Source organism: Oreochromis aureus, linkage group 12 (assembly GCF_013358895.1).
Source record: "Oreochromis aureus strain Israel breed Guangdong linkage group 12, ZZ_aureus, whole genome shotgun sequence".
Lineage (NCBI taxonomy): Eukaryota > Metazoa > Chordata > Actinopteri > Cichliformes > Cichlidae > Oreochromis > Oreochromis aureus.
This window is the reverse complement of record NC_052953.1, coordinates 8967244-8991445: the sequence shown is the minus strand read 5'-3', so window position 1 is coordinate 8991445 and position 24202 is coordinate 8967244. Positions and strand designations below refer to the sequence as shown.

At 39.6% G+C, this 24202-nt stretch overlaps 1 protein-coding gene across 2 annotated transcripts in view; it reads left to right on the top strand.

The window, feature by feature from the left end:
- Positions 1–4629: 4629 nt before the first annotated feature.
- col27a1b (collagen, type XXVII, alpha 1b) overlaps positions 4630–24202 on the top strand; it is a 69145-nt gene continuing 49572 nt past the window's right edge. Inside the window, exons 1-5 of one of the 2 annotated variants that reach the window (XM_039620872.1) lie at positions 4630–5123; positions 6915–6979; positions 12659–13971; positions 18019–18072; positions 22212–22265. In XM_039620872.1, the coding sequence (XP_039476806.1) occupies positions 5071–5123; positions 6915–6979; positions 12659–13971; positions 18019–18072; positions 22212–22265 (1539 nt within the window). In that variant the 5' untranslated portion in view covers positions 4630–5070. The remainder of the gene's footprint in view (positions 5124–6914; positions 6980–12658; positions 13972–18018; positions 18073–22211; positions 22266–24202) is intronic. The other variant, XM_031746735.2, reaches the window with a different exon arrangement.

The window sequence follows — 24202 nt, the reverse complement described above, 5'->3', positions numbered from 1 at the left end:
CCGCACTGTTGAACTTTACCAGTCTGTAAAGTTAATATTCCCACAGCCGCCTTCTGTAGGAATATTTAAGGCGAGAGCCGTGAGACTAAACTGTAAAGTTTAGGTTCAGGTGCAGCTAGGTAGATTTGCTGTGCAGTAGATAGGTTGTCTTTACATGTGCACAGACAACAGAGTACAGCCTAGAACTAACATAATATAGTATTGTTATAGTAGAACAAAGTACAAAGTATTTCTGGGCTGAACATCAAAACAGTGTGCTTTCAGATGTTATCATTCTTTTTGTAGTTGAGGGGAAAAAGCAACATTGTTAGTAGGGAAATGAAATGAATATAGTAGTATTTGATACTATTATATCACTTTTTTCCTCCCCAAATTTCCTGTTGTAATATATGGAATGGGTAAACAGAACACCAGGGCATGCTCTTATTGGATCCAGCTGTGCCTGAGCAGAGTCTGCTGCATTCGGCTGGCCCCATTTCCCCAAGACATGAGAGTAAAACAAAAGAGTCTGTGTTTATCAGACAAGAGTTTCCATCTCTAGAGCATGACATGAAAAGATGTGCCATGTGTTAAGCTCATATTTTAGGGTTTGTTGTAAAAATAGAACAGAATATCCAAAAATATCCCATTTATGTTTTTACTCAAATTGAATCCAAATTTAATTGAATATATCACCATAAATCTTAAACTGTGCAAACTGAACTGTTGCTTATAACTAATTAGCACTCAGTTGAACAAATTTCCCTCGATGCTAATTGCAATGCTAGTTACAACGACACTGTCTGCAGGAAAATCCACCAATTTTCCACACACACAGAACTTCTCACTGGGGTCCTGTGAAGAAGAGAATATGCTACTAAAATACTCATAGAAAATCTTGCAGCTTTTCCATCAAAGCTAATTCATGCTTTCCACTAAAACAAGCTTTTGGCCTGAACTGCGAGGATGCAGGAAAGTATTTGCTTGGATTGGAAGACGACTCTTGTGAAACTGCTGTCAGGTAGAAAAACAGAAATGTAAATCCCAGAGGCCAAACTGAAAAGAGTTCTCAAACTTCTTCGTGTCAAGGACCACCAACATGCATCAGACCACAAACCTTTATGTGCCCAAAGGAACCGTATCTGGAAAGACTTCAAATACCTACAACACATAACATTTTACTGCCTGTGTTACATAGGAAAGCTATTACTGAAGAACACTCCGTTACACAAAAAATGTGTATTTTATTGGACAAATGGGCCCTGGCTTAAAGGGCCCAGCTTATCTAGAAAATCATTTAGAATGTAAATGATTTAAATATATAATTATTTTTTCAGGAAGCATAAATAGGTTTGGGTCTGAGTGAAGCGAGGATGGAAAATACATACGCCATTAGTTTTGATTGTTGATAATATAAAAGTAAAATAGAAGGTTTTGCTAGGAATTATCTTACAATTTAGGACAATTAATTTAGGGAATTGCTAATGAAAAGAATTACCTTTCTTTTAGATGTGTGGAGAGGCTCATGCCCACACAGTGATATGAAACTACTTATTATTGAATTATTGAAAACCAATTTTAGGCCTATCCATAGGCAGGATCTCTGAAAAAAAAAGAAAAGGAAAATTCACAAAAGGTAGGTGAAAATGTAAAAACTGAACAAAATCAAAAATAAAATAAAAATAAAGATGGATAAAAAAATACCACATATCATAAGACCACAACATAACCATATGATTGCAAAAGCCTGCTAACCTTTGTTTGTTATTAGCCGAGAACTCGGAATAAAAAGTCACCGATGACAGTAAACACCCAGGCACGCAGGGGGTTAATAAGTCCTTGATGTACTCTGGAGCAAAGTCGTTTAATGCTTTAACAATGATTAGCAAAATATTAAAGTCAATATGGAACTTAACAGGCAGCCAGTGTCAGTTTGCCAGTACTGCAGTAATGTACTCATACTTCTTGGTGCCAGTTAAAATCCGGGCAGCATGGTTGTGAATCAGTTGGAATCGGTGAAGCGAGCTCTAAATGATGCCTGCATAAAAAGCACTGAGACAGTCGAAGTGAGAAAAAAGACCTATAAATTACATACATCTTTCATATACAGTTTGTCTAAAGATAAAATAAAGCTCTGAAGCTCGTTCTGTAATACGCTTTATTCTCTTACACAAAAGCTGAATTGCAAAAACAGCAAACTGGCAGATCTGTTGCACTTAAATAGACATGTTACCTGGTTTATACTTTAATGCTAAGCTGAGCTCAAAAGTAACCATCTGCTTCTTCTTCTTCTCATTTAACTGTTGGCAAGAAGATGAACAGGCATGCATCTAAGAACCCCTTGGCAGTTCCTGGGCAACAATTTGAGAATCACTTGCATAGGCTGCTGCAATAATCATTACAAACCCCATGAAACTTTACACTCCAGATTGAAGATCTTCCCCTAGGCTCTTCCACAGAACATAGCTCTCCTTGTCTGTAAACTAAAACTTGTGGTAACAAAAGCTCACATCCGGCGATGCTGAGACAGGTACATGGGAAGTGCTCTTTCAAGGTGGTGAGCTCCCTTCCTTCCTGGTCATGAGAGGATGAACTGTGTGGGGACTCTGTGCGAGGAGAAGAGATCCAGTTGCAGACGGCTGAATTGGTGCTCTGTTGGGTCTCCCCTGGACACTGTCATAGCGTGTTTGTTGAAGGCGGGTCAATGAGGACTTTATTTGGCAGAGGAATTTCGCAGCACACGACAGTGCGCATGCACATACACACATACATGCACAAATTGGAATCAGTGCAGCCCTGCAACCCTGTTATAATGGTGAGAACGGAAGTAAACAGTGAAGAGGCAGGGGGTGAAAGGGGGCTGTCACAAAAAGCTGGTTTAATGGTTTAAATTTCACTTGATTAAATTAATTGTTCATTTGTCAAAGCGGAAATGTGTTCCTCGCATTTGCTGGGGTTTGGTTGGAGTTTGATGGAACTTGACACAGACAGAGTAGTTGCGAAGCACAAACAGCAGGAGTGTTTACACTGCAAATTTTCAAATGTCAGACAGATTACACTGAAAAAGTTCAGTCACACGTTTCACAAGAAGTTAAATATTTTTCGTAGAGCACAAGTGGATTGGGAGGTGAGTCCACAAAAGTACTTTCATGTGGTTTTGCTTCACCTTGACTGATTATGTAGATGGAAAAAGCCTCCAATTCAAATTCCTGGGGGTTTCTGTTGGCTCTAAAAATGTGTAAATTGCAACAGTTTCAGGTTTTTGTGACATGCAGGTTTGGCCAATAATATTCTTTGCTGACATAAATGATCAGAAGTATACTTTCAATATCAGCAGAAGTGCACAACAACTGAGAATGCACACACAGAAAAGTGCAGAGCAGTTTTATTATTTTTTGCAGTGTCAGTGTTGCTTTTGCTGGAATTTGGCAAATTAATAACTAGAAAGTAGCTGGAGGACCTGCTGTCATGTTGGCATTTTTGAAGCAAAAACTGACCACATTTAGCCAACATGGTAGAGTTCTGGGTTATCACTAAATGCTTGAAAGCATGACTAGAAAGTTGCACAGATGTCTGCTATTTAGTAAGCTAACAGTAACAGACTAATAAAAAACTGAAATTCACTCATAGCAAGCATTGTCATTTGTGAGATCAAAACCTGTGTGCCTGTGTTGGCACACTTATCACATGGCCACAGCCTGCACATCTGGTAGAAACTACCTATAGAGACCATTCTGCTGTAAAGTTGGGCATTTTAACATGAGAATCTGTGGAGATTGCTGAGCCAGCCTTAACCACAAGAGGAAGTGCAGTTGTTGAACTTCTGCTTGGACTTCATTTCTCAGCCCCACAGTTGCCATGAGGCAGTAAAGCGGTGAGGTCGCTACGCCAAAACTGCAAAACAGTTTAGAAATAGATCAAGTTCTGGAGGGGTGAATGCACATTCCACCACCTTTAGCATGCAGGTGACTTGTTGTGGCTGCTATGTGATTAGTTAGATTTCTAAACAAAAATACTCTTTATATCCCTGTACTCTTAGCAGATTTGTGGCAAACTGATGATGTAGGAGCATAGTGAGTATAACTGGAGCTTCCAGGTGCTAAAAACCCCCTTTACTAATCAAATCTTTCAGATAATAAACCCACAGAATCTTTTTGCTAAGTAAAACAGTGCTTAGATCAGAATGAATTAACCTTTATTATTAACATTTACAATGCTCTTTTAACTCCAGCAAGATATGACAGTGAGCACCGTTATCCACGTCATAACTGGAAGCATCTCAATCATCAATTATCCTTAACTGATCAAAGACAAAACTAACAAGCAGGATCTGTTTTAGAGCTTTGTTTTTATGTCTGGTCACCATATTTCTACAGAGGGCTGACCATCTGTTTCTAAAATGGTTGCTGTGGCCCAGCAGATGTTGCAGATGTGATTGTTTCTAGCACATCACGAAAACTACACGATTTTCAGTGATTTGATCGGCAGTACACAGACACACGTGCAAACTGACAGGCTCCTGCTTTCTGAAATGACACACCTTTTGCTGAAGGAGCGCCTGAAAACCGCGTGTAGCTCCAGATTTGCTTCCCCTGGATGTCAGCTGAGGGCGACAGAGGGAGGTGTTGTCCCCCCTCTCCCGCTTCTCAAGATTTCCCTCAGTCCACAATAAACTTTCATTTTGGGAAGTCGACACACACATACACACACCGCTGGGCTTCTACATCTTGTCCTGCATTGATTCCCCGGGAAAGCTGGACAAGACTTTAACGTTTATCGCGAACGGAAAGACGGAAAGAAATATCGGAAGCGCACAGGTGAAGCTCTGTGGAGCGTCTTTTCTTTTTCTTAAAAAAAAATCACGTTGCTGTTATCTTCTGGAAGGAGACTCAAAGAATTAGAGGCAAGACAATGGCAAAAAGCAGCTTTTTCACTGCTGGTTAATCCCGCATCGTTTCACTGTTTCATTTTTGCTGTCTTGCACTTTTTTACTCTACGCGCGACTCTTCAAGGAACACCTGGGATGGAAAAACTTTATCTGCCTCCTCTGGACTGTAGAAAAAACTCCCAAGAAAGAATGAAGTAACCGCTATGGAGCCGGATAATGCCCCGTACTCCAAACTCAAAACCACTGGAGTCGGGGGGTGAGTCGACATATTCAGAAGTGCATAAATGAGCACTTTTCTTTCTCACTTTTCTGAATTAAAGAGGGATTTCTTTTTTTCGGGTTTCCCCGAATCAATGTCCTTTCGAGAAAGATGTTGATGTCTAGCAGCACTGATACAAGCAGTATGTTTTACAGTAGTTGTTTGAAAAAACTTGTGACAGCATTTCTTGGGTTACTAAGACAAATGACTTGAACTTTTAGAGGTATTTGTTTGAGAAATCGTGCAGAACAGGTGGTGTACTTAATGGCTTGCAGAGATAAGCATGTGGAAACTATTTTCTCTGCTCTTAACATCAGTTCAGTGAAAGCCAGTGTAGTCTGCTGTGCTGTTCTTCAAGTTCTGCCTTTGCAGCTTGTATCTGAATGAGCTGCCAAACGATCTGGGACTGATTTAAGGGAAATGTATGAGAGGAGGAGACACTCCTCCTCTTCCTCCTCCTCCTTTTCTCTCCTCCCTGCTGTGCATCTTACTCAGCTGGTTGGCCTGGCTGACACAATGGGAGGAGATGTCCTATAAAAGTCCAGATGTTGCATCACATAAAATCTGCAGGACATACAGGAGGCTTGGTCACAAGTGGCACATACCATTTCTGCTGCTCCTGCTGCTGTCAGTTTAGGGAGATTACAGTGAAGGTGGAAGGACTAAAACTTTCTGAAGCTTAAACCAGCATTCATTGTGCCAGTGGCTGACCAGTGGTTTTGTGGCTCTTTGGAGAAGAACCACAAATGTAAGAATTCCTGAAAATGCTTTAATTATAGCACTTGTCACTAAGTGTGTGCCACTTCAAGCAGCACTTGGACCACATTCACCCAGGTTCATCTGCTGCATTTAAAGCCCAAATGATGTGACGTGTGAAAACCTGATATTATCATAGAGACAACTGAAAATCACACCCATTTGAGATAATTCAGCACCTTTAGAGCAGCTCCATATGAGTAATCAGCATCTCTTTTATCACTTGTCTTGACATATAAATGTCACAGAAAAATCAATGGTGTAAAATTTGCCGTGTGCTGCTTAATGTTGGATATTAAGTGGCACTGTTGGCCTGTGAAAATAGAATTGATCTAAATCTAGTTGAATGATTACACGTCCCTGTGTAGGCTGAGAAAAGCAGCTTTTTCTCACTGCTGGGTTTAGATGAAACCCCTTTTAAAACCCACAGTCCAAAAGTGCTCGGCCAGGCTGCAGTTTGCCTCAGATAAAAGTCAGATGTTAGCGATAAAACACTGACATGTGAAACACTTTTTTTTCCCCAAAGCATTTGTCTATCTTTTGCTTGGCATTGTGGGTTTTAAGGTGATGCGGTGCATCTTTTTTAAAGATTGTCAGAGGTGGGCTTATGGGAGCACTTACCTGCCTCTGCTGGGCAGTAGCTTATCTGGTCAGGCAGCAAGATAAGCCAGAACTTGCTGTCTTGAAACAGATGTTAGACTGTTTGAAAAAGCAAGGGCTGCTGCTGCTGATGCTGCAGCCTCACCTAACATCACTGTGCTAGATGGCTCTGCAGGAAACTTAGTATGTCACTTTGCTTACTTAAACTGGTAATGTATCCTGCAAATTATTTCACATAACATTTTGCATTAAATTGGACTAAGCAAGAATGCGAAAGAGATACATTAAGGGCTCAGATGACGTTTTTAAGGAATTTATAAGTTTTTTTATGAAATGTGATTGAAGTGGACCTGAAAGCTGAGTTAATTGTAAAGCATAAAGATTACACAAACCTCTAACATCTGCAATGTTTCCTTTTGTCTTTGTATTTAGGAGAGTTCTGATTCTTTGGACTTTACTCTGTTGTACCTGCTCTCAAAGGCTAACACAAACACAAGGTAAGAAACTTTAAAGCAAAGGTGGGTAAATGTCTGTTATCCGTTTTCATTCAATGTTTTTCTGAGCATGTGGTGTCACAAATATGCCTTAAAACCACTGAGAAAAAGAAAATTGAAATAAACTAATGAGCTGTAGAAGGTTGGGTAAGTATGTGGTCCTAACATGGACTTGTTATTGTGCAAACGTTTGTCAGTTTACCGCTGTTTATTTGTGAATAGCATAAATCCTGCTCAGCTTTACCTTTATGAGCAGTGCAGTCTGCCAACTACACAAACTGATTCATAGTGTTTACTCTTCGCTGGAAACCATATTAAGTTGTGGTTGAGTGTGGGACAGCCACATCTTCTAATATATGTTCATAGAAGCAGGAGGTTTAAATACTTATAACTTGCTGAATTTACCAAACCAATTTAAAAGTGGTTTGGTTTCATTGCTAACGTTTCTGTTACAGCGAAAACTGAACTGGTAACTCAAATGTCACACACAAAAACAGGTCTTCTAATAATGTGCATTCAGATGTGTTTCAGATATTTATTTTGTTGGAAAAACATGAACCTGTGGACCTCTCTCATTCTGCAGGAGTTCATTTTTTTTGTTTCTAAGCCTCTAAAGCTCAGCAAACCTCATACCCCCTCTTTGATAACTTAATTAAAGTGTTACATGACCTATCAGCCACACTTTGCAAAGTCTTGTCTGCTTGAAGTACTTTCGCACTTTCATATTGTGACTCACACTCAGCTGTGCATTGATGTCTGCTGCAGTTAGTTTGCTGTTATACATCTGAGAGGCCATTATCAGCTTGTTGTCTGAGTCTGCTGTCAATCAAAATCCGCCAGATTTTTATTCAGTCGGCACTCTTCCCAGTTTCTAGATGTCATTTGATAACGTAAGCCACTGTGTTCCCTGATAGCAGTTTCTGGCAGTTTTATCTGTAACTCTGCATGCATCAGATGATATTTTCTTCCTGTGATGACTGAGTGTCTAGAGACCTAGATTTTTATATGTGCGAATGTGTTAATTTGCACACTGTCAGATCCTAACAAGGCACAATTTTGTGCTTGCAAAAGGCTAAAATAGAAAAATTGTTTTGCTGGTACACAAACCGGCAGATTGTTTGGATCATTTGCAAATAGATCACATGGAGCAGTCGTGCAGATATGAAATGACTATGCATGTTCGGATGTTGTTGCCTGTACTGCACAATCCAGATTTTGTTATACTACAGCTTTTAGTCTGCATTGTTTTCTACATTTTGACATCAAACACCAGAAGAAATCTTCAATGTCAGTGTGCACAGGTCTTGAAGTTTAGTTCCTACAGTTACACATATATCAGCAGCCTGTGTGTTTTTTTCAGAAGTGTTCCCGATTGAGGTCAGCCAGAGTGCAGTAATCCCAGAGTAGATATGGGAGCTCATTATGTATGTGTTGATGTAATACCAACCATCTTCTAGATGACAGCCAATCTGTCAGTGCCAGACACTGAACCAGCAAACCTCAGGGAAACTGACTGAGCACCTACATCTACTTCTGTTATGAAGTCAGTTAGGCAAGAAGCCTAAGACTATTTTCTATAATAACCATGATAGTAATTAAAAAACCATACATTCTGGGTTTTTAATATGGAATAGTAAAAGTTTAGCCATGGCCAGCTAAGCCATTGGTAATATACACTGCCCAGTAGTTGGATTATTGTGCCTCATCAAAGGCCAACAATTTTCTCTCAGATGAGAAATTTAGTGAAAACAAAACCCTTCTTGTACTTGAAGTTCTTAAAAGACATTAATTTTTAGCTCATATGACCAAAAGGATTGTTGACCTCATGTGTTAACGAGGCATCCATGCCCATCTGACCATTCACGCACAAATTAGTCCTCTTACAGTACTGTACGGCAATAGACATATTTGTCTTTAAGGATAGTTTTCCATTTTTGCAAGGATCACTTTTTCTCTTACAAAGCATCAGATTTTAGTGAGATTTCCACAAATCGTCTTGCACATATTCACCCCAAGGTTGTGGTCGTGGTCACATCCGTCAGTTTCTGAACAATGACCTGTGAACTGTGATGGATTGTAAGCATGTTGAGCTACTACGTCACTGACGTTCTGGTTCTTCAAAAACAGGCTATGGTTTTTGGTTTTTTTGTAGTCATCCTACAAGTTTTGACCAAAAGGTTCTGAGAACTGCCTTACCATATTTCTATTTGGCAATTCTCACATCAAAAGACATCTTTTCTTGCACACATGGACAGTTTTTAGTGACTGCTGTGTTTACCCACCAGCCAGAAAGAGCCTTTCTGTGAGGAGTTTTGAAAGCTTGCATGGGTTCTCCAGGTATTCCTGTCTCTTCCCACTGTCCAAAGACATGTGTGTGTGGGTTAGGTAATTAGCAATTCTAAACTGGCTATAAGTACGAATGTGAATGGTTGTCTGTTTCTGTGCAGCCTGTGCAGTGTACCCTGTCTGTCACGCGATGACAGCTGGGATATGCTCCAACCCCCAATGGATCTCCTCCAGTGTGTCGAAATGGCAAACCACTAGCCTGACTGTTATTTTTAGAAAATGGACAAAGATCCATGAAGGGAAATCTGGTGAGTGGTTGAGGAGTTGAGCAAAGATTGTTTATGTCACCAAAAAACTCCTCCGTTTTCAAAGTGCTCTGAGCCGGCACCAGATGCTACACTGGCATGTGTCACAATTAAGACTGTTTCCTATAAACGCTCCCTCGGATGCCTCAGGATGTTACTGTAGCACTCCCTGTTGACACTCTCACCCCGAGGAATTAATTTTCTGTGCGTAAACTGAAAAATGTTGAGAAAAATGCAGAACATTTCACATATGACACGCTACCTCTGGGCTTGGAAACTGTGGACTCTTCAATGGAAAACTGCTCGTAGCTGGAGACCCAGATCTCATCACAAACGATAGTCATGTGAAATTTAGGTAAGGTTTAAACAGAAGTTGATGTTTCCTCTCAATGCAGGTTTTAGGTCTTTGGTGAAAATGTACAGCACATGTACAGCACACAGTATAAGTGGTCAGAGCAGCACTTCCTGAGAATGATCTAAAAATAGCTTTCGTGGTGAAAACCATCTGGTGATGGCAGAGAAGATGACCTTGAGGTGGAGATTGTCTAAATTGAAATAATGTAAGGATTTTTACGTACCTGTTCCCAGAACTTTTTGATCACATCACAGAAATGTAAAGAGACATGATTTGTTATTCAGTGTTGTTGCTTTTCTTGATGGTATCTATAAAATAGACATTTTTTGTCTCTGCTAGAATATTTTTGCTGTGAAGCTGTTGCAGAAAATACAGAGTCTACATTAGCAGCATACTAATAGTGGAAACGTATTAATCTTCCCCTGCTTTCTGTGAAAAGTTTTTGTTGTCTGATACACTTGTACTTTAGCTATGCGTGTCTCCAGGATGTGTCAGACTCAGTTATTATTTTTTTCAGCTCATCAGGAGGCCACAAAAAGCCAGAGGCAGCCCGCCTACCCGCTTAGATTTAAATATGCAGTGTAAGCCCTGAAAGTACATCACACAATGAAAGAACAATTTTGCTTTCCTCATACCATATTAACAATTCAAATCAGTTCTATATAAGAAATTTGACTGAAGAAGGCCTTTGTTCTTGTTTCACTTACTGTTTGATGTGTCTTTTCCATGTGTGAATTTTTCAGTCGAGCTGACCTCCCGCTGCCTGCACATACTGAGCTGGATTTCCCGCCTCCTAGCGGGACTTGTGTCTATACTTGTTTTTCTTCTGCTGAGCCAGAATTTATCACTTAGCGATTTATATTTACTAAGTGAAAAAAGAATGGGTATTTACAATTTCTATGTGAGCTTTTAGTCTGAGAAGATGGGGAAACGTACAGAGAAGATTAATACATAATATATATTTAGCATGTGCTGATTGGTTTGAGATTTTTCAACCCTACTAATTTAAACAGAAAAAAAACTATGTTTAGAATCACTGATTACCTAAATTTATGGCTAATAATAGAAAATAATATAATAATGTGAAGTCAGTCCGTTTTGATTTGAAGAGTTCAGTCCATTATATTTATAGTCAAAAGAAAAGGCTAATCCATGAAGTCAGACATGGCATGAAACGGATAAGTTGGGATTGACATAGTTTAAATAGTGTGGCTAATGTGAGATTTACCAGTTTAATGTGTAGAATGGTGTGAGCTGAGCTATAATGTGGGTATTGAGATCCAAATCTACCCAGTTTTGTTCATCACACGCTGGTTTATATCATAAAGATCCTGCAGTTTTCTGGTCTGATCATATAAACAAGCACTTGATGATAGTGGGGAGGAAGAACTAATGATAAGAGACCCGTTGATGTGCTGAGATTGTGGGCTGACTTTAATGTCTTGGCCTGACTGCCCGAAGTAACGCTGTGCTTGATGTTTGACTTCTAAAGATCAGTAAATGTTATTTTTGTAAATGCAACATCGAAATTAAAAGAACAAATTTCCAATAAATAACAGAGACAACCATAATGCTGTTGCTTTTATGGGTCTCGGTTTGTGGTTTGGGACAAGCAGTGTTACTAAATGTATAATATTTCAGCTTTTTCTCTGTTTAAATTTTGGTTAAATATAGGTTATAATGTTATTGGTTCACTGAAAGAATGTTTTACATTCATTGTACTAATCTTTTTTTCTGACTATATGTTCTATTCTAATAGGTGGTAAATGGACTGGTTTTTATGTAGCGCTTTTCTACCTGAGCACTCAAAGCGCATTGTACTGATTGCATCATTCACACATCTAACACAGTCATCTAACACACACTCCAATACATTGGGGTTAGTTTCTTGTCCAGGGATATTTGGGATGCAGACAGGAGCAGCCATCGATCGAACCACCAACCTTCCGATCAGTAGATGAGGTCATCTACTAATCGGAAGGTTGGTAGCTCTGCCTCCTGGTCACAAGAGAAATGGGACACTTTCCCAAGAGTGTACGTTTATCGTAAAGAGTTCTGTAGAAAAAAAGCACCCGTTTCTTGCTACAATGAAATGTGGATTTAATTAAACTTTAGCACAAAGGTGTGGATCCAATTAGGAGCAATATACAGAATACACAATGCTGTAATGGATCACTGTTACCCACATTTTCCTCCCTTGAGAAGCAAGTAGCAATTAAAACCGGCAGAAAATACAGCAGTGTGTTTTCATGAGCTTGGGCCCCTGTCAGAGCGATCATCTTTAATCAGCAGACATTTCCAGATAAAGCGAGATAGCGTTTCTGTTTCTAATGCACCTCTTAAAAACCCACCACTTTCCTTTCCAGGGACTCGTTCAGCCTCCTTACACTGAAATTGTTCCAATTAAGTCTGATTTAACGATCACACAATTTCCAGCAATCCCCAAAAGCAAATATGGAAGTGTGACCATATATTGGAAATTTTATGCAGTCTTTTAAAATTGTCTTTGCCGCAGGTTTTTCCATTAGTCGGACTTTAAACTTGTGAATTCCCATCATGGCATCATATCTTAATAGATGATCATTTATATTACTGCACTTTTGTTTTTACTTGAATACCGATTGCATTTGAGTAGGATGTTAATAATCAGATTCTTGTGTAAATTTAATTAGCTTATTAATTGCACACAGAATTAGCTGTCCACTAATGGCATTTTTCTTTCTTGTTTCCTTAAAGATGTAGATGTCTTGCAGCAGCTTGGACTTTCTGGGCGAAGGACTGGCAGCTCCCCATCTTCAAGCTCTCGATCCATCCATCATGGCATCATCCCCTTCAAGTCAGGCGTTATCCTCACTGAGAGGGCACGCATCCAGGCACCTCTGCGCACTGTTATACCCTCTTCTTACAACCCCTCCAATCTCTCCCTTATCCTTAGCCTGTCTGTTCATCGCATCAACAACGCTTTTATTTTCTCAGCTCTGTCAAAGAAAAGAAAAGTTCAGCTCGGAGTGCAGTTTGTACCAGGGAAGATCCTTGTACACGTAGGGCAGCAGAGCTCTGTAAGTTTTGACTACGATGTCTACAATGGCCAGTGGCACAGTCTGGCTTTGGATATTCGAGGCCAACAAGTGTTCTTACACACATCTTGTGGCAAGAAAAGCGTACATGCAGATTTGCATTCTAAAAAACAGGAGACTCTGGATCCAGAGGGGTCCTTCCTGCTGGGCAGAATGGACCACAGCTCGGTGCCATTTGAAGGTGCCATCTGTCAGTTTGACATTTATCCCTCAGCCGAGGCAGCTCATAACTATTGTGATTACATTAAGAAACAATGCAGAGAAGCTGACACTTATCGGCCTGTATTTCCACCCCTGCTACCTCTATTTTCCACAGACCCAAACGTTACTGTCACTCACATAACTCCTCTCTCTTTGACGGAGATATCCAAAAAGGCTCGGACACCTAATTTGGCCTTCACCGAGGAAAACATGAGGACTACAGTTCTTCCTTCAACCGACTCCGTGATGTTAAACAAAACATCTGTGTATATGGCAATGAGCACTCCAAAACCTGGTGCTGTGTCTGTTTCTCCACCAGTTCACCCAGGGCTTGAAATCCCATCTAGATTTCCAACTCAGTCTGTTACAACATCTCCTGGGATCAACATGACTCCACCGAACCCCAAACCAACCTCACACGCCATAAAAAACACAAAGCAGGCGGATACCAACTCACCACAACCTTCTGGAAAAAGTATACACTTACCTGTTTTTACCAGATCATCAGAGATGAAGCTGGCTCTCCAAAGTACAGCTGCTTCCACGCAGGGGTCTCCTTCAAACGCCTACTTTTCTAATAAAATGCAGCTAACCACAGTAGCTCCAAAGAAACCCGAGCCAAAGGTGGCCAGTGTGCTGGATGTCAAGCCCACCTCGCTCACTCTAGTCACTCCAGCTGCAACAGATGGCTTTCAAACATTTGACCTGGAACCGACCCAATTCTCTATGCTCGCTGGATCACCTGGACTAAAGGGCGAACCAGGAGCGCCGGTAAGTGTGTCTGCTCTAAACAAACACAGCATAAACATTTTGCTGAAATCCGTGAATGTCTGTGTTGAAATAACTGTAAAACGATTAGATGAGTACATTTATCTGTACATCTGTTGCTGTATTTGAATTCAAGCTTTATTTTTTATCTTTGTATTGTTATATTTTAGCTTAGTCTATTAACCCTTTGTTGAACCACAGTGACACATAAGTTCAACAGGTTGTTGCTTCAATAATGGCTTATTTGCTGGTTCACTCTGTGATCTCCAGACCTGCTCTGATGTAAAAACTGATGCTGCTCTTTATTGTGTGGTTTTGTGAATCAGGCAGTCACCCGGCATGTGCTGTTCTGATTGTAGAAGTGCTGGTTGTGTTAATGATGGGGAGTTTATCAAAGTCATGAAATAAAATGATGTAATGGATTTTTAAAAAGTACTTGCAAGCAGTGCTAATAATTTTAAAACCTCATTTTTATTTTCAAAGCTATGGTGAAAACAGTCAGGTTCATAGTCGGCATTTGCCAGTCAGTGTTTGTCTTGGTGGAAGGGCCGGCAGTGAGGTGTTAGATTCCTTTGGGAGGGAGTGGGACTGCTCAGAGAACGAATCATTTTAAAGCAGGGTCAAAGGTAAAAAGGGATAAAGCACTTGTGCCCAGTTAACTATTGGGACTAAATATTTGAAGGCCTTATAATATAACATAAATGTTACACTTGTATACAGGGCTATAATAAATACAAAATGAGAAGCATTTCATCTTGATGTATTTACTGTGGAAAAGGTTACTTTCCCAAGGTTTTGCATTGTTGTGTTTCTTACTAATTATGTTGTTTGAACAAGTTGTTGAGTTTGGCTTATAGTCCAATTTAACTTATCTTATGTGCCATTTATTATTATTTTTAAATTCTGATGTTACTCTGCTGGGATACAGCTGACTTAAGTGGGCTGCTTACAAGAGTTTTATGAACTTTGGTTTTAAAGTGGTTATGATAGGCTCAAACATAAAGTATAAATCTAATCTGAAGTGATGATTAGATGATAAAAGAAGGTTTTCATTTGGAGAACCGGAGGCTATTTGGACCTTGAAGCTTTTGGAGCATTGAGATACATATTGTGTGTTCACATGAATCAGATAAATATCCATATATTGCAGAAAAAATAGACAATACAGAGAATACCGATATCATTGTAAAGTTCAGTGTTTCAGTTAGGTAAGTGATCTTTTTTTTTTTTTTTTTTTTTTTTTTTTTTTTTTTAACAGCAAACTCTGGGCTCATGTTGCCCTGTATGAAATTATTTCAACACTGATGTATACAATAATATCATAATTTATTTAATCGTGTAATATTCTCGGGTAAAGATTGTCTGAACTTTGGAAAAGTGCTACTTTATAACATGTTGTTGGGGTCAGAAACAAGATCTTCTACCTTGTTTTTCACTGGTTTAGACAGATGAAATTGCTGCAAGAAGAATAATGAATACAAATGAATAATTTCTAGTAGATATTACTAAATATTTTTATACCTCTGCACCAGTGACAAAAGTAGCTAGATATGTTTAAAAGCCATCCATCCATTGATCTAACGAAAAGTTCTTGATGCCTAACCAAACCAGTGATTGTAAGCAAAATGAAAAAGGTAAGTGCAAATGAAATTAATCAGCTAATGAAAACAAAGCCCTGGATTGATAACAGACTCTGATCTCCTGGCTGGAAAACTTGTCATCTACACTCCTCCAACCTAAATATGTAGACTTTGTCTCTCTAAAATAGAACAGTAGTATAACTCTTGAAGTCTGCTATTGCCTCATCAGTGCACTGATGGCAAGGGTTTCACTCTGGTATGACAGCACTATCTGATAGGATGGCAGTATCTGTCACCCTGGGAGCACATTAAGAATGGCTATCAATTAATATTCTAATTATATAACGGAATTTAAATTAGATTGGATATTCAATTGTCAAATGATTAATTGATTGTGAGGGGGAAAAAAAATCTACACTGCCAGCAGCAGTCTCTCTCTCTCGAGTGGCACAGAATGCGAGGGTGGCCGGGGGAGTTAATGACATACGCTGCTCCCAGTGAAAGAGATAAATGATTTCGCTTAATCGAGGAACATATGATAACGATTAGGGAACGTGAGTGAATGGGTCATAATATTTGTCTGATGTTGTAAATAACGATTCAATAGCTAGCCATGAGCTAAGCTGGATGTTTAGGAGGAGGTTGGAGACATTTGGATAGTTTATTATTGTTTGGTATTGTTTGTTTTGTTTTGTTTTTTTAAACAAATTATCATGTGGTTTTTGGAGAATGTTGACAGCACTTTTAAGATACATACACTAATGATGACAAATGTTACATTTTTTATTTTTTTATTTTTATTTTTTTTTTTTTTAGAAAGAGGGGCAATACATATTAATGAACATTTTAATAAATGTAAATATGCCAGATTATAGCCTTGGGCTAATTTCCATCTGCAGACCCTCTGGCAGGTTGGTGTTAAACACAAGTTAGTAAAAACATACAGAGACACTATTTACAGGTCATGTAACAGAGACAAAAACAGTCATCACATTATACTAGAACAAACAAATGACAGGAAGAGTGGACACAGAGGACAGCATAGATAACAATAACGGAAACACATCAATTATATTGCACAAACCCCAGTATTGCATATGCCCTGACTATCGTGATATTGCGTTCACCCATTGCACTAACAGTTGTTTCCCTTTTAGTAATACACTAACTCTTTTTCCCGTCCAATATAAAGCATGATTATTAAACATGATCACATGTTTGTGTGTCCCTCAGCCGCCCTTTTAAGTGACTCTTAAAGATGGGTAGACTTGTACTTTCCCTCACTGACAGTGGAAGACTATTCCAGAAGCTCACATGATGTCATTTTGTACTCAGAAGGTCAAATTGGTGGTGACTGTTTGGCCCTTCTGTGCTGCCTCAGCGTAAAGCATCCATGTTTTAGGATTTTTTGCTTCTTTGCGGTGATATTATACTTGAAGCACTGCTTACTGTCATATTTGTATCTTACCTTTCTACACCAATCAGCTTTTTGGCAGATTGAATTATTGTGATACTTTATCAAATTCCTCCCTTTCTGCAAACTGCAGTTTGACTGGTTGGTGGAGGCATACAACTAAAATTTCTAGTCATGTTTCAATCTAATGACTTCTCTGAAAACATGAGCTCCAGTACTGCCTTGGCACTGACCCTAGCAGCGACTACAGCTGAGTCTACTTATCATGTGTGGACAGCCTGATGGTTGCAATCTAAAGAATCTAAAAGTTGTTGAAAGACATTTGGATTTCCAGAGTGTACGGAGGCTGAAATAGTATAATTATAGCTTGTGGTCTTGGCTGAGACAGACCAAAGTGCTCCATACATCTGACATTATTACAGTAACCCAATTTCAGCAGGACTGCCTCGGGCTGTTTTGGGTCTATTTTTTCTTTTCCACTTTAAGCTGCTTGAGCTATGGGAAAATAAGTAACAATCCTAACATTTCAAGCAAACTCAGGTTCCTCAGATTGACCCCTCATTAAGTTTGACCTTTCAGGGCTTTGCTAATCCATGTATGAAATTGTTTCAAAGCTAGCTGATGCTTATAATTAATGTGATTGGCTGTGGCTGGAACCAGCGCCGACCTCCCAACCAGCGCAATGACTCAGAGTTACAGTGTATGCACTTTAGTGGTTTTGGGCTGAAATAACATTGGCTGCAGAGGGAGAGTGTGGCATTAGTTTCTAACAAGATATCCTCATGCCTGCCAGGGTCTCAGTGCCCGAGTGCTTTGCAACTTATAGCTAACTTCACCAAGGGACAAAAAATACAAGCTCAACATGTTTTTAATGATTGACTCTTGAGCTTGAGTGGCTTTTAAAGATTTTTCTTTACTTTGAAATCTCCAAACTTGCTGTCTTTTATTATTCAAGAGTATTCAAGACTCTCTTAAAATAACACAAAAAGGCAGCAGCTTCTAGTTCCTCCTCTGTATTTCACTCTGACACTGACAACTTCTATATTTTGCTTTTAGGGTCTTCCAGGGCTTCCAGGGTTGCCAGGAAAGCCGGGCAAGAGGGGCCCACGGGTGAGCATTTCCCAGTCAATCCAACCAGTGACAAGTTTAACCGCAATTACCCACAAATCTTCTTTCTTCCCCTTCTGGGCTCTTCTACAGTTCCTTTCATGCTCAAAACTCAATAATGCTCTAATTACAGGGTGATAACACCACTAGCTGTTCACCGATGTGGATGACCTTTTGAGTGTTTTGATCAAGCACTCAGTGGATCACAGAAGATTTTTCAGTCACTTGTTAGTTTGCTTTGGCGCTGGGTTTGATCTAGCTGACCTTATGTTTTCAAGGTCCATTTGCAAAGCTTTAGAGCAAGCAAACACAACCTACACATATGTGGGTTAAAATATAATGGATCACATTATGTAGATATTTAATAGACGCTGAGAAAAATGAAGGTTACAGCACATTAACACTACTTAAATTAGGCATGGGTCCTAAGTTAATGTCAGTGAAAACTTCTATTGTATTCTAATAAGTATAAGTCCTCTGGTGCCATGTCTTTAATTTCTAGACTCAGTGTAGCTCGAGAACTGATGGAATCAAATAGAGAAGGTGCAGATGTTATTTTAAGCTCATGTTTTCGGAAGAAATTTAAGAAGCGAAAGAACACGGGGCATAATTTGTCCTAAGGGAAGGTTTATTGTTATAATTTCTCTCAAAGACATTGTCATTGATGGTTGTTTGTGCAGTTTCTGACCTGTGAACTACTTCTTCACCTCCCATGGATAGAATGAAAGAGGAAACATTTTCAGTGGTGTGATACTGGTCTTAGTTGCTCTTTTTGTTGACCTGCCACTAAAGTGTACCTGCAGAGCACTTGTGCGTCTAAAGACTTTGCATATCAGCTACCTACTGGAGCCTATGAGACTGCACCCTGCAGTTGGGCCTCAGGGGTGGGTTGTGGAACCCAATCTCTTTAAACAAGGAAGAAAGAGGGCTTTGTCCCCATCTTATTAAAGGCATTTAAGACCCTGTCTGGAGCTCAGTAGCTCTCTCCAGTTGTACTCCATACCCTCTATAGAGCTCATTCATCATCAAGCTCTCGAGACCCAACTATAGGCCACGCTGACTCAGATTGCAAGGGTGCAGGTTTTTCACCGTTTCCATGAACCGTCCTGGTTTACACGATTAGAGGGGGAATACCAAACGGCTACACGCATGATCTGCAGAAAGCTAACAAGTGGACTCTGATCTAGTAAATCCGTTATAAACATTTGGATTAAAACTGACGTTTGCTGTATTTTATATTTGATGTTCATTTCCATGTAATTCAAAACATAGTTGCTTTTTTTGGCCCCATTTTGTGCCCAATTGTCAAAAAAGTTTAAACTTAAAGTAACAATGTTTAGTAGAAAATCGAATGACTCAGTGTGAAAACAAGGCCAAGTGTGACTGGGAAGCCTAGTGACTTTGTTTTGGTTAAATTCAAACTCACCAGAGCAGAATCCAATTTAAACTAATGAGACTCTACACTGTGTATGGCTAAATTTACAGAATTATCATACAGTTGCCACAGTTAGTCCATTTTTCAAGAATTTCCTGTCTGAAACATTTTCATCACTAATTCAAGAGTTATATCTTTCATGCGAGAGATATTTGGAAAAGGCAGAATGTAAGCAACTGCAGATTCAGTTGGCTGTATAAGATGCTGGTCACCTATGGGAAATTAAAAGGCATTGGGAAATTTAGAGTGTGTAAGAGCATTTTCTCAAGTTCAAAGAGCAATCCAATCTTTTGCAGATCAAATTTCACCTTCTCCTTTCTGGTCAGATATAAACCGAATGTTCCAGGGAGACACAATATAAAAGAAGCTGCTCTGCTATTGCAGAAAATATGTGAACAGTGTAGCATTTCCGGGAAAGTGTAGTTCTTTTTCCCATCATAAACTTTACAACGTTTGGAATATCGCTGCACTATTAAGGCTTTACCTCTCTGACATCGAGGTGTCATGTCTGACCGAGCAGACAGTCTCACCGCTGCTACCACCTTAAAGCACCTCTTGACACGTGAAAACATCCATGTTCCTTGACACAGCCGTAAACCCGGCAGGGTGCCGAAGATCACCTGGCACTGAATGTGAGGCTTGAGAGAAGATCAAAGAGGGCTTTGTGCAAACAAACTGACCTGCCAGCGTATAATCAGTATGCAATGCTGGGTTATTGTGAAACTGAGAATATTTGCACAATTGCCTGAAGAATGGTTGATACTTTCTGACACAAATTGCAGGGTCAACAATGGAACTGATTGTGTAGGATACATGCACCATATGTAGTCATGAATAAGCCATGACTAAGAGCTAGATTACATTTGCTATTTTTCACACATTCAAGTTAAGAGACGCTGACATTCTGAACAGTTTGTTGATCACCAGTGAAATGATCCTGAACATCAACAGAAACACTGACCATAGGCCAGTGTCACATCAAGAGAATTCAGTCCCAACCACAGACATGTCAAGAAAATGCCAACTCCACACAGACAGGCTCCAGTCGATCAACATTGTTTTCTATGTGAAACAAGAACCCTGTTTGATGATTGCAAATTAAGGTGTTGGGGCCAGATTAGTCAGTGCGCAACACCAGCTGTATTGATGGCCGTGCCACTGATCTTGGGGAAACAATTAGTGCTCAGTTAGGACCCGAGCTCATAACTCAATAAAATTAATAAGCTAAGATCTTTTAATGTACATTATATTGCATAAGCATCATATAAAAGCTAGTAATTCCGTCCCTGTGCTCCAGAGAAGGCGTTAGCAGGTCTATTCTGGGTTAATGGCCTATAAAACTGCAGCACTCCACGCGCCACTCCTGTAAAAACCTTGCCCCACATCATAAACCTGGTCACAGCGCTGGCACATAGGTACCCTTCATCTGCAGACCTCAGGTGTGTTTGTGTGCTTCTATATCTTATTAGTATTCATTATCTTGCGGTTATTTGCTGGTGGTCTCTAAATGACCACTTGTTAGGGCTCATTTTAATAATTAATAATGTGAAGTCACTTTGACAAATGTATGCATTCTACTTATTATTCTTTTCCCTGCTGGGATATCACCCAAACAGCTTGTCATCATTATTAGGCCTCCTTACCTTACGTACTGTGAGAATGTAATTTGTAATACACTATCCTGACCTCTCTTTTTCTCAGTTTCTCTTTCGTCCTTTGCTTCCTATCTGAAGCTAATGACTTCCATACGTTTTAATATTGAGCTGAAAGGCAGAATGGTCTGACTAGAAGAGGAGGAGGAAATCTGTCGATGAGCTTCTGTTAAGTGTCTCCGTATGTCCAGCAGCAAGCGTCTGCTTGGGGAGAGGTCTGGCCAGTTTGAGGGGAACTGTCCGCGCTGTGGACTTTCCACAGTGTGATAATACAGCACGATAAATAACAGAGACAGAAACTGGCTGGATCACCCAACTGTACACTTACACCTTTTGGCCCCTGTCTATTTTACTCAGAGTAATTCAATCCCTCACTTTCACCTCCAGCTTGGGGGAAAAAAAAATGTGTTTCTTCACAACTCATGGAAACTCTTTACAACTCAAAGAACTGGTTGAAGTTACAGTAGCTTCCTGTTCAGGGCCTTTTCAACATGTTTCATTGCTTTCAACTTTGCTGGAGAAGATTTTCCAATGCTCAGCATTTCATCCCCACTCCGCACAAGGGTGCAGATGACCCGAAGACTCTTCACTTGAAAGCCTCAGGAAGTTGTGGCTTTAATTTTCCAAACATTCTCTTTTTGCAGACTGCTTGAATTTTTAATAAGTTCAACTTGAAAAATAAAACTTGTCTCCTCGTTCTTTTTTTCTTTACCATCCCCTGCTTTGCAGGAGATGGCGCATTTGATAAAATATTTGGCAGAGATAGGTCTTAATACTCCTACAGTTTGTGGCACAAAGTTACCATGCAATATGATGTGGGACCGCAGAAAACAGTGGAAAAGTGTAAAGGTGAGAAAAATCACATCCATATCTGGACAAGCAGGCACAGGGCACCCATACTCATGCAGAGAGGACCTCGTGTCTCACAACAGATTGAAATTGTGAACTGCAAATCTGAATAGCACACATGTAGGACTTTATCCATCTTTTGCTGCTTCTTTAATGACTACATTTCCTCTGTGTCATTTTTTATCACATAAATCTCTGTTTTTTAGGGTCCTCCTGGCCCCCATGGAAATCCTGGTCGTCCTGGACTGCCTGGAATCAAGGTACATCTACATTTTAAATAGTAGTGGCTACCATGACTTATGCTAGAAAATTATTCATGTTAGTCCAATTAATAAAAAACATTAAAAGAGATAGACTTTATTTAATTCCTCTGCTCTGGGTGTCATGTTTCCATCCACAACATTGAACATTGGCACTGTTGTTTCATTTTTATCCAGCTACACTTTTGGCACCAACAATTACATTGTTAATAGCTAATAAACAATATTGGACTGAGACTGAAGGTTTTACAAAAAAAAAAAAAATATATATATATATTTACAACTATTGAAGTGTACTGCGCTATACCTTAGTTATTAGTCGGATGAGAAACTCGAGTGTTTTGGAGTGTTTGGTGTGACCATCAGTTGGCCTTGCTAGCGCTGAACAAAGTATAATTATCCTTCGGCAAAACTGTAACGTGAACCCCTCAGGGATACAAGTACTGGCAGTCAGGCAGGATAGTATAATTAAACTGAAATGAAATGCATGGCAAAACTTTTTATGATGCATAAAACATTTCCTTCATTCTCCATATTCTAACTGAGGATATTTCTTTTTTTTTTTTCCCTAGTCATCCAATGCTTGTTTGGGATTTTACTTAGTTTGCATGTCTGAGGTCAGATCCTGTTGGCTCCTTCTACCACTTTGAAAAGCCATTTGTTTCCCTTCAAAAGAGAACAGCAGTTTTAAGTTTCTCTGTCTCAATCATTTGCATGTACTTGACACCAGCCTGCTCTTCAGCTGATTTCAATTGTCAGCAAAGAGGGTTGCTTAGCTCCACAATATGTCAGCCTGCTATCATAAAAGGATCTCCTTGTTTGACTTTGTTGGAATAAAACGGAAATTGCCCATACTTCACGTCCATACCTAATCCATTTGAATGCATTCAATTACAGTGTTTTCCAAAGCATAACTCATATCTGGGTTTGGCCTGCTATAACTGTGAGGAAAAAAAAAAAAAGTCCTGTTATATTTTTGTTAGGTCTTATTTTGTAAATATGTGTTATCTGGAACAGAAAACCTGAGCTGGCCCATTTTGACTCATTTGCACACAACCGTCAAACAGCAGACTGTCTGATTTGGCCCCGTTTGCTGCACTTAGAAAAACCGAGCCAGTCAAATGAAAGCACGCTATGCAGTTTTTTTTGTTTGTTTGTATATTTAGATGTCATTATGATAAATTGAAGCAAAAATATTTTCACTTACTCGCTACTCTAAGTACCCGACCATTAGGCTTAAAAAATGAAAAGGAAGGAATAGAAAATGGATAAATCAGCGGAAGGTAAAAGTGCTTATTAAGGTCTTGAGCTTGCAGAAGTTATTAACCAATTCCACATCTTTTTCCACTTAAACCCTTCAGATAATCTAGTTCAAGGAGAGTGAAAAGACAGTGTTTGTATATGGATGTTGCTCCCTGCACTATAAAGAAATCAGTCTGGAGAAACTGCAAGAGGTTATTCAGTGCCAAGTGGTAACTGACACAAACATGCAAGTTTGAATGGGCCGATATACTGTCAAGGGGGGAATTATCCAGTGCAAAAATGAAATCTGTTCTTTTAAAATTATGCATGACTTTCCATCTATGCTCAAATGCTAATGTGCTGTTGCTATAAGAAGTTTACTTTCTTCCACACCCAGCCTTGGAGTCAAATGTAATGTGTTACAGCATTTGCAATCACCTGATAACAGTTCTTTGATTATAGCCCTACCATTTGGGTGCTTTATCACATCACACGATTATTTATCAGTACATAACCACTAACACAGGGAATGCTATACTGTGCTTCCACTTGGACATGATTGCACATATTACATGGCAGTTCTTTCACTATTAAAATTGAACACTGAATGCTAACCCAGAGCGCACTGACAGGATTCCCACTGCCCGAAAAGGGAGAAGAATGTACACAGTCACTCCCCATTACTTCTCCCTAGC